Source organism: Pteropus alecto, unplaced genomic scaffold, assembly GCF_000325575.1.
Source record: "Pteropus alecto unplaced genomic scaffold, ASM32557v1 scaffold157, whole genome shotgun sequence".
NCBI lineage: Eukaryota > Metazoa > Chordata > Mammalia > Chiroptera > Pteropodidae > Pteropus > Pteropus alecto.
The window spans coordinates 434,169-445,160 of NW_006440626.1; the positions used below are offsets into that span (position 1 = coordinate 434,169).

Here is a 10,992-nt window from a genome sequence, read left to right on the forward strand (position 1 = left end):
GAAAGAGTGCCTGAATGAAACCAGCAGAGAAGGAAAAGGAGACACGGATGAGACAGAGTGAGCTCCCCCATGAGGCCTTTCGGGCCTGGGATCCACTGTGCCTACAAATCCAGTGACTCCAGGCCTCTCGGTTAGCAAGCCAATGAAGTCCCTTTTGCACACGTGCTATCTGCGCTGGGCTTCGGCCACTCGGATTCAGAAGACGCGTGACTGACACAACGCCCACCATGCTGCCGGTACCTTGTAAAGGTTCCAATAACAAACAACGCTGAATCTTGCGATCGGGAAGCTCACAGGTGAAGGGACAAGTGTTAGATGCCATGAAATCTGAGTGCTCGGGATACTCAGAGAGAACAGAAGAGGGGACACAGATTCAAACCGCAAAAAGGAGGACAATTATATTTACCTTCCTACTATCTCTACAGTTAAGGAAATAGCAAAACTTACAGGGATAACGCAAGAGACATCCCTAGAACACAGGGACATCGATCAGTCTGGGAGTGAAACTGTCATGCAAAATAAATCAACTAGGTAACCCAAATACCAACAAAAAATAATACTCTACTCACGGTTATAGAATTTCTGTATAGCGATAATGCGTATAAGTTCAAAGAATGATAAAGTTTATTCTGAAAGAGGCCGAAACTGAAGGAGCTCATACCTCCCCGTAACTGAGAATTCTTAAGTACACGTCATCCCTTTCGACCACCTTTTCTCTGCACTAGTTCTGTGACCTTGGTCCAGCTGGTTAAACCCGCTGAAGTCGCAGACTCTCATCCGTAACTGGTGGCAAAATACAATCACAGGGTGGCATGACCAGGAAAACGAGGTCCCGTACACAACACACCCCGCACATCTCAGGGCAGACAGGCACCCCACTTTGTCCCCTCCTGTGTATCCCACACTGACCCTGCCTGATCCTTTCTAACCTCCTGAGGCACGTGTACTGGGCTGTCAGATACAGATGGATTCAAATGCCAAAATTCAACCCTTGGATTCATCCAGGGTTATCTAAGAGCATGAAAACATCTTTCACACCTACAAACAAATAGAACAAACATTTTTAGAAGGACATCATCCCAATAATTCAAACGGAGTAGTGCCAAAGCCTTCCTCGCCTACACTTTCCTGTTTCTGGGGGACTGAAACAAAAAGACCCAAAGTCATTGAAACCTGACATTTGTCTCTTTCCAAGAAAAGATTCTAACCCATGAATTCTAACACCATGAAGTTTTGTCGTCTTTGTTGACTATCGCATAATGCTGGGAGTGCTAGGGCAAAAAGTGGGTTTTTTCTCTAATTTTCAGGGTTGAGTTCATATTTAACAGTGAAAAGTAAAAATTTTGTTGGACGCCTCTGGATATTTTGTGGTCTCATTTTTATTTACCAAATGCAGAGTTCCTCTCATGTAAATCCAAGCATTCAGCATACAGACTGCAGAAGACATCAGTTAACTACTATGCCCCTCCTTTTTCCTGTCTAATCCCATTTGGTGACCTCTGAGAACTTTAACTTCAGTGCTACTCTGAAGCAGATTTTATATTTTGCCCTTTATGACCTTTTGCCCTTTATTTCACGCTTTTAAAAAAATTGCAGATCGTTAAAATATAGATTTAAGACACTTAACAAATAAAACAGAATTCAGCTACAGAAAATTCCTCTTGGTAACCTGACTCTAATGATTCAAGCATCATGTTAAAAACATCTGCATCCTCAGAGAGGTTTTCTAAGTTGAACTTCTGTTATACAAACGGTAATTCAAATATAAATGAATGTTCAGAAATAGAAATAATTTTAAAATTAGGTTCAATTTCAACCAAACAATCCAGTTCACACTAAAAGACGACAAAACTGGGAAAGTTCATACCTCACCTGTGACACGCAAGTGGGATTACTGGTAGCTCAAGGCTCCCCACCTAGAGACGATCTGTCCTAAATACACTGACCACCATATGGAAAACAGACGTAAAAACAGACGTTAAAGAAAACAGATTACGAGCACTAATAAAGAAAAACAACAAAAATTTTGGTGAATTTTATAATGATGAAAGGATCAATTCCTCAGAACACATAGCAATCACAAACATATATGTAACTCACGACAAAGCCCGAAAATAAGTGAGGCCAAATGGACAGATCTAAAACGAGAAATAGATCGTGGTGAACAGAACTAGACAGAAGACCATCAAGGAAACAGAAGACTTACTTAAACACAATAAGCCAACTGGACCTAACACTCCACCAGAAACAGAATACACATGGAACATCCTCCACGACAGACCAGATGTTAGGCCATAAAACAGGACTCGATATATTTTAAAACAATAAAATTATGTAAAGCATGCTCAGCAACCACAATGACATGACACGATAGTGCATTTCTCATCTGGACGGATGCCCACAAGACACACACCACCCTAATCTCTAACGAACAGTCCACCGCAGCCACAACAGCCTGATCCACGCACCTCCACGCTGCGGTGACTGAGGCTGCGTGGACCACCACTGACAGGGCCTCTGCGAGATGAGATGCGACAAGCACGGAGAGCACCAGGCACACTCTGCCGACTCCTCTGAGCGCCTGCAGCGTCGTCCAAGGGACCCTCCTCTGTCTCCAGGACACGTGGATCCCCTCACCCTTCAAGGCCCAACCCAACCTCACTCCCCCTTTCACAAGGCCTCCAGAGTCTGCAGAGAAACTTTTCCTATTCTGTCAACGTATGACGTTTTTACTTGTGTTCGATTATTCTAACTCAAATTTTTCTTAGCACCTCTTAAGAAAGCATCTGTCAGAATGTTTGGGAGCAACTACATTTCTAATGAGACACTTACGGCCATTCCGACTCGGGCTGCTTATAATGAGCTTCCACCACGTTGATTGCGATGTTGAGGTTTTCTTCCAGGTCTTTCATTCTTGCAGAATTCAGGGAAGTGAACAAAATCATGGAGGAGTAGGAAACAATTTTTTTGTCTGGATGATTTAAACAAGACCTTCCGAATAAAGAAATGAAAGTGTTAGCCCAATTTAACAACATGGCACAATGATTACAGCACATAAATAACAATCCCATTAACGAATTCAGTACATACTCTTTTTTAAAGATTTAATGAAGAATTACAACGCTCTGAAACAAGTACATTATTTACTGTAAAAACAGCAAATACAGAATTAGTCGAACACAAAGTATCCATTAACAGTTACGTGGGACAGACTGTCTAAGGGAAAGATGGTTACACTGGCAAGAAAAAGCACCTGGAGTCAAGACCCTCAGTGCGAGTCATGGTTCCGCCGCCCACCAGCGACATGATCTTAGAAAGGTGACCAATTATGTGATGGGTCTTGCACTATAGCAGAATTTCATTTTTCATTTAAACTTCATAACACTCTTCTGGAGGAGGAACTATTCTTATGCTATAGATAAAGACTGTGTTGACGGACTGCTTTACTTGCCCAAAGATACAGAGCTAGTACCAGCCAGAGCTGGAGTCCTGATCTGGTTATATCTGCCTCAGAAACACAGGAAGAGTGACGTCGCTAACCTCTCCCAGTGTGTTTTCTGACATAAAAATGGACCGAGATAACGAGACCAGCCCGGCCCACCGCCCAGGGCCTCTGTGAGGATGAGATGTGATAATGCACGCAGAGCACTGGGCGCCGCACTGGCTGCCCGAGGGCCCCTCCGCTCTGTCTCTACGGCACCTGGATCTGGCTAGTTACACCAGTTCATACACAACAGGTGCTCACCTGTTCCTTCACCTGTTCCTCCACCCCCCGCACCAAAGCATGAGCTCTTCGGGAGTTCTGTGTTCCACTCAGTTGGCCCAGAACCTGGCAGACGTTAGGGGGCCCAATACGTTTCAAAGGAATGAATTCTCCAATAAGAAGTAATTTCTATTTGTGCAGCTAGAATTCGACAATTCTTTCCTTCCGCCTAAGCTCAATTATTAATCATAAACATAACAGGCAGATAAATGCCTTCAATTCTAATTATCTGCAGGAATTGGAGTGGCAGTTATAGACTCAGTGAGCTAGAAATAACATGAGAGTCAACTGATGCGAACACCACATACTGCGGATAACCCGCTCGGCAGCGACGGAGCTGGGGTTGGAAGCCGGGCCCACGCTCTCGCACAGGGCCTGTCTCTTCCCCATCCTGCCTCCAGCTTTGCTCTCAGCGCTCAATTTCTCATAGACTAACAGCCGCTCAGCACAAAGCGGGAGCTCGCCAGGCAAAGTACCGCGAACGAGCCTAGCGAAGCGGGTGGGTGCCGCTGCCCTCACGCTCCACAGCTACCGAAACGCACGGCGCTGCGGAGCGAACGAAGAGCCTGACAGCCGACGAGCGATTAACTCGTGGCCCTTACTTTAGTGTTTATGGCCTGTTTCTTATTGTCTTATAAATTCTGTTCTTATAAATCATAATGTCCTTAATATTTCTTACTTTAACCAAAACTTCCGTTTTCTTCAAGTCGAACTGACATCCAATGAAGGGCACATATCTTAAGTGTACGGCTCGATAAACTTATAGATGGGGACACACCTACGCAGTAACCGCCACCTAGACCAAGATGAGGGACATCCCCGAACCCAGCGCCCTCTCTCAGCCAGCTGAGCTGCCGCCACCATGGAAATCACTGCCCTCGAGCCTGTTACCGAAGGGTCATTATTCCTGTTTCGGAACTGCATGTAAATGAAATGACAGAACCACAACCCTTTCCGAAGGTAGAAAACTCGCATCAATATACTCACAAAAAGAGTTCCGGGAAAGCATGCAACCAAACGGCAGACTGGGACGCTTCATTCCGTGAGGCGATATTGCCCAAAAACTGCAGGCCGCAGCGAAAAGCTGAGAATTTGTAAAAGTGAAAAAGATGAGATTTAAAAAAGTTTAACACAATGAATAAATACATCTTAATAAGAAATATTCCCCACGGGGTTTCTGCTAGGTTCTTTCCATTACAAAGGTCTCTTGTCACAATGGACCTTTGGGTGTGACAATATTAACACGCCTTACCACAACAATGTATTCTATAAAATTCACTTCTTAAAAAGATTATAAATATAAAGATAAGCATAAACAGTCCTGTAGTTACATTAAATATCACTGGAATACGTGCTCCAATTAAACTCTTAAACTGGATTTTTAAAAATTTAACTACGGGCTATTTAAGACAGACATCTGAAACTTAAGATTACAGACGTACTGAAAAGTTAAAGTGTGGTAAAAAGATACACGAGGCAAACACCAGCCTAAAAAGACCATCAGAGACCACTTAAATCAGACATAACAAACCTTAAGGCTAACGATTAAGGCAAAAAGTGTCACAGGAGATTTCTTGAAAAAGTCATTTCAGAATGACTGAATTCACCAGACAGCTACAGTAATTTTAAATTAGAACGACCTAATAACACGGCCTCAAACACACACAAGCACACACGCAAAACTGACAGAAGTATAAAAAGAAAAATCTACAGTTAAATTGGGCGATTACAATATACCTTGCTCAGTAACTCACGGAACAAGTAAACAAAAAGAGTATATTTTAAAGATCTGAATTAGACTTAATGATAACGTTGTTGGTATGTTAGAATATTTCGCCAAATAAAACTGCAGAAGACTGGACGAAATCCAGAATGCTGACAACAACAGATGCCGGTGAGGACGTGAGAAGCAATGGGAACTCTCGTTCGACGCTGGTGGCAATGAAAAATGGCGCGACCGGTTTGGAAGACAGTTTGGCAGTTTCTTATGAAGCTAAACATGCTCTCAGCATACAATCCAGCAATCGTGCTCCTTGGTATTTACCCAAAAAACTGAAAACTACATCCACACAAAAACCTGCAAACAAATGTTCACGGCATCTTTACTCGTAACTGCCAAGACCTGGAAGCAACGAAGATATCCTCGGTGAACGGATAAACTGTAATATGTCCAGGCAACGAAGTATTATTCAGCGCTAAAAAGAAATTGTTAAGCCATGAAAAGACACAGAGATAACTCAAGTGCATGTCACCAAATGAAAAAAAGCCAATGTGAAAAGGCTACATCGCGTACGATTCCAGGTACGTGACATTCTGGAAAACGCAAAATGATGGAGACAGCAAAAAGACGAGTGGCTGTCAGGGCCTACGCGGAGGGAGGGACGAACGGGCAAAGCACAAGGGTTTTGAGGGCAGTTGAAACTACTCTGTGTGACACTGTAAAGGTGGACTCACGTCATTACACATTTGCCTGAACCTGCAGAACGTTCAACACCAAGAGTGAATCCTAATGTGAACTACGGACTTTAGGGGATCATGTGTCAGTGTAGATTTGTCATTGTAATAAATGAACTGTTTCGGTGCCAGATGTTGACAAGCTGTGCGGGTGTGGAGCAGGAGATAAAGCAGAAATCTCTGTACCTTCTCCAGTCTGCGAACCTGGAACTGCTCGAAAAATTAAAGTCTATTAAAGAAAAATTTCTGAGGAACAACAGAACTGTTTAGTGACGAAAGAACGAACAAACGAACGAACGAACAAACGAAAGAACGAAGACCTAGGCTCAATTCCAACTTATCATGGACCCAAACAAGTGATCTAACCTGTATAAGGCCCAAACTCCTCGTCACATGACGGGGACGCCGTGTAGTTACTGGTCACCGTGAGGACAAACTGTGAACTACTCAGGAACCGCGCTGAGCATGTGGCCGGGCCACGCTCTCAGCCGGCGCACGACGTGGACCTGATACGACGTTGTTGTACAAAGTCAACTTCTCAGACTGTAAATGGAAGCGCGTCTGCCTCTGCGGTCACAGACTCTACATGGAAACCGTGAGCACACGCCTGGTGCACAAACCCTTCCGAGAACACGGCTCCTGAGACCGGTACATCCGCCCTCATTACAGACCACAGGAAGCCAGGGCCCCAGAGGCTGTCGGCGACTTGATCAGAGTTACACAAGCATCAAGGATCACCATGCTGGACTTTTCTCTGAGATTGCAGCAACCTAACGTGGTAGGAGTGTTACCTCATGCTTATCAGAAGCTCTACCTGGGAGCTCGTGTATTAATTTGATTAATAAAAAGGGAGGTTTTTTTTAAAAAAAACTGCAGCACACGCAGTCTTCTCAAAGACGTATCGCATACTGTAAAACAGTACTTCACATAATGGGGCAAAAGACGACTCGACAAATTTTAAAGAATCGACGTACAGATAGCGACCACTTACCACTCTGCAAATAAATCCTCTAAACAGTCAGAAAAACCCCCATGTTTAAAATGAAGAGATATACGTCTAAACAACCCATGGGGACACCATAATGACATCAAAAAAGACATCATAATGAAAATAAAATATTTCAAACTGAATGTTAACAAAAATACTACAAACCATAACTTTTAAGATGCAGGTGACACAATACATAGAGGGAAATGGATACCTTTAAAATGCATACGCTGAGAAAGATGAATGAAAATAAATGAGCTAAACATTTGCTTGAAGAAATTATTAAAAAGATGGCAAAATAACCCCCCAAAAATGAAAGAATAAGATGAGGAGGAATCAATTATTTAAATTGAAAACAATCATTAAAATAGAGAATATCAACAAGCCCAAAATTTGATTCTTCAAGAAGCTCAATAATGATCAACCTTTGGGACGACTGATCAAGAGAGAAAAGGCACAAATAACACAGATTTTCAGAAATGTAAAAGAGGACACTGGCACACATCTTACAGTCATCAAAAAAAGAAAATCAGAAGACATTTCAAATATGTCAAACTGTTTTGAGAACTTAAATAAAATAAACAAAACCCTAAAATATAACTAACTAAAACTGATTCTGTAAAGAATTCTGTAAAACATTTAGGAGAGCCTGACGATTCCTCTAACCATTAAAAAAAACTGAACTGGTAGTCAAATGTTTTCCCAAAAAGAAAACCCCTGACCCAGATGACTTCACTGGCCAGTTCGCATTCAAGGAGAAAATAATTCCAATTTACGCAACTCTTCCAGAGAACACACTAAAAAAGAATAGATTCCCAAACCAACTTCACGAGGCTGGCACAACTGTGAGACCCGGACCAGAACACAAATAGTACCAGGAAGGAAAATATCTCATGTAAAAAATACTGAACAACACATTAACAAAATGAATCTAATAATATATAACATGACAAAGTTGAATTTATATCTGCATCGAAAGCTCCTTTAACATTAGAAATAAAATTTATAACTGACCACATTAACCTATAAAGGACAAAATCATATCTGACCATCTCAAATACTACCGAAAACAGTTGATAAAATGTAATACCGGCTCATAAAAACACTCTGAGCTACGAAAGAACAAAAGGGGGCTTCTATAACCTAAAAACGGGCATCAGCAAAACTCTCCAGCACACACTATAACTGCCAGCTGTAGAGAGTGTTCCCTTTGAAAGGGAATGAGGCGAAGGTACCTGCTGCTACCATTCCCAGTCAACACCACTGAAAATCTGTCAACAAGACAAAAAAATACAAGGTTAAGAACTGGAAAAGAAACTAAACTGTCACCGCAACCTACCAGATGAAATGGCATTTCTAATGTAGAAAATATTTTTTAAATGTGTAAGTTGTTTGAATCAACATGAGAGTTGATAAACATTGCTAGATACAAAGTCAATATAAAAAAGTCCATAGTTTTCCAATATATAGAAAAAAAGCAAAAATTTTAGGAAAGCATCAATGTAACTTAAAAAATGTTAATGTAACACCACTAAAGTACTTCTAAAACCTGATTGAGATATATTAAAGCAGAACTACGTAAAGAATTCTATCATGTTCACAGTTAGAGGACTGTTTTTATCTAGAGATTAAATGCAGTCCTGGTCTGAACTACAACAAGGTGTGTGTGTGCGCGTGTGTGTGACTTCACACACCAGAGGATGTGTTCATGTTTGTGTGAGTGCTCTATAATTTGATTAGATGACTCTAAAATGAAGATACAAAGGGCCAAGGATAGCTGAGATGCTGGTCAAAGTAATGAGGTAAGAGAATTTTCTCTCACAAGACAGTTAGCACTGGGTGATAAATACAGTGTGGTCGTGGAGCAGGAATAAACGGACCAGCAGGGCAGACCAGCACAAGAAACAATGGCGGAGACATAACAGCAGCTAGCTGAGAAAACCAGTCTTTTCGAAAATAATGCTGGGATAATTGGGTATCGGGGTACAGAAAATTGGAAACTGGCCTCCTTGCTCACACAACACAGTAAATTCAACTCCATGTACTAACTTAAATGTAAAAGAATAAAAATAGAAAGATTTTAGAAAAAGACACTGCAGAATAAGAAAAAGTTTTAAACAAGACATATAATACCCGTAAAGAAAAATATTAATACACTAAAATTAAGAACATTTTTTTCTCAAATTTTGACACGAGTTGGGTTTTTAAAAAAAAAAAAAAAGCAACTATAAACTAGGAAAAGATATGGAACACATAATTGCCGTGGGATTCACATATACACCATATGAAAAGAGCTCTTATAAATCACTTCAGAAGACAAACAATCCAATAGAAAAAGAGGCATTAAAAAACCCCACAAGCCCGACCCCGTCTGATCTTGGAAGCTAAGGAGGGTCAGGCCTGGTTAGTACTTGGATGGGAGACCACCTAGGAAGACCAGGTGCTGTCGGCGTAAAAACTGAAAAATAAGGGATTATAAACTGACAAGGTCCTTGCAGTCTGTGAGGTCAACCAAGGGTTGCCTCGCCTAAAATAAATTTAAAAACCAAAAACGTGAAGAACATTTAATAAGATATCCAAAAGGCAAATCTATATAAATATGAAAAAGTGCTCAACCCCATGGGAAAATCGTACCCACCAGATTGGTAAAAACTGCAGTTAGGAAATAACAAAGTGTTTTGTGAGGATGTAACGCAGCAGGAAGGACAAGTTCTCTAAGGTCCTTATGTCCCCAGGGAGTCCACCAGCCCCGGGGCACAGACTGCCCTGAGGGGGCTGGGAGTGGGAAGCCCTTAGCAACGACTGCCTCTCAGCCCCAGAGCTACCCTCATCTCCTGCTCTGTGAAGGGTGGAAGGCGCGGCAGGCCCTCAATCGCCCTCAAGGGCATCTCCTTGGTCAGCCGGCACGGTCAGCCCCACCAGCAGGGGCGCTGGAGAGCAGGTGCCCCTCCTGGTTCAGGGGTTCCTCCAGCAGCTGCCTCTCGCAGCGGCCTGGGCAGTGCTTCTCCAGCAATCAGCTCCTGCAGAGCCTGACAACCAGCAGTGTACAACGGCCAGAAAACTTCCTTGGGATGCTGCACAGCAAGTCTCAGGTCATGGCAGCTTCCGGCGGACAACTCCACCCGCACCACAGGACAATCTTTCCAAAGGGGTATTAATATCTTCTCCCTTTTACACAAGAGTAAGCCACAATTCGGAAGGTCACTGACTCACCCCAAGACAGGGGTGGGAATCAAGGCTGATCAAGAAAGGTAAAAAGCCCCAGGAGAATGAGTTGAAATGAAAGATTCTGCTCCATTAAAGGAATTCCCCCCAGGCATCGACCAGGAGACATTTTTAAGGGCAAGTGAACTTCCAAAGACCTTAAACCTTCTGGATCCCTGGCTCTGCGAGGAGAGAGGAGTGGCCTGCTGATTCCGCCCCAGAGCTCCAGTCCCCGTCCTTGGACTTTCCCAGGAGCCGGGCCCTCCCTTCAAGCCTTGTCGCCTAATCCCTGGCTGAGCATAGGGCAGGCTGCTGGCTCCAAGGCCTTGGAGGTTTCTGAAGATCAAAAGGGATAAGGTGTGTAATGTGCCCACTTAGTCACTTATTCATACTGATGAATAAAGGTGTGTAATGTGCCTCGTGCTATTTATTCACTTATTCACTTAATCAACTGGTTGCCCAAAGAACAGCTGTAAAACTGTGGCCAAAAATCGAAAGCAGTAAAGGAAAAAACCAGTATACAAAGAAAATGATGTGCCACGAATCTCAAACCTGAATCACTGTTATAATCTAAAAGACACGG

The 10,992-nt window shown here is 42.7% G+C and overlaps 1 protein-coding gene across 1 annotated transcript in view; it reads right to left on the bottom strand.

Moving 5' to 3' along the window:
• Nucleotides 1-10,992, bottom strand: part of ATXN10 (ataxin 10) — a 138,156-nt gene that overhangs the window by 101,346 nt on the left and 25,818 nt on the right. The window contains exons 4-5 of the mRNA XM_006917317.2: nt 4,751-4,847; nt 2,833-2,991 (exon numbers count right to left, since the gene is read on the bottom strand). Coding sequence (XP_006917379.1) covers nt 2,833-2,991; nt 4,751-4,847 — 256 coding nt within the window. The remainder of the gene's footprint in view (nt 1-2,832; nt 2,992-4,750; nt 4,848-10,992) is intronic.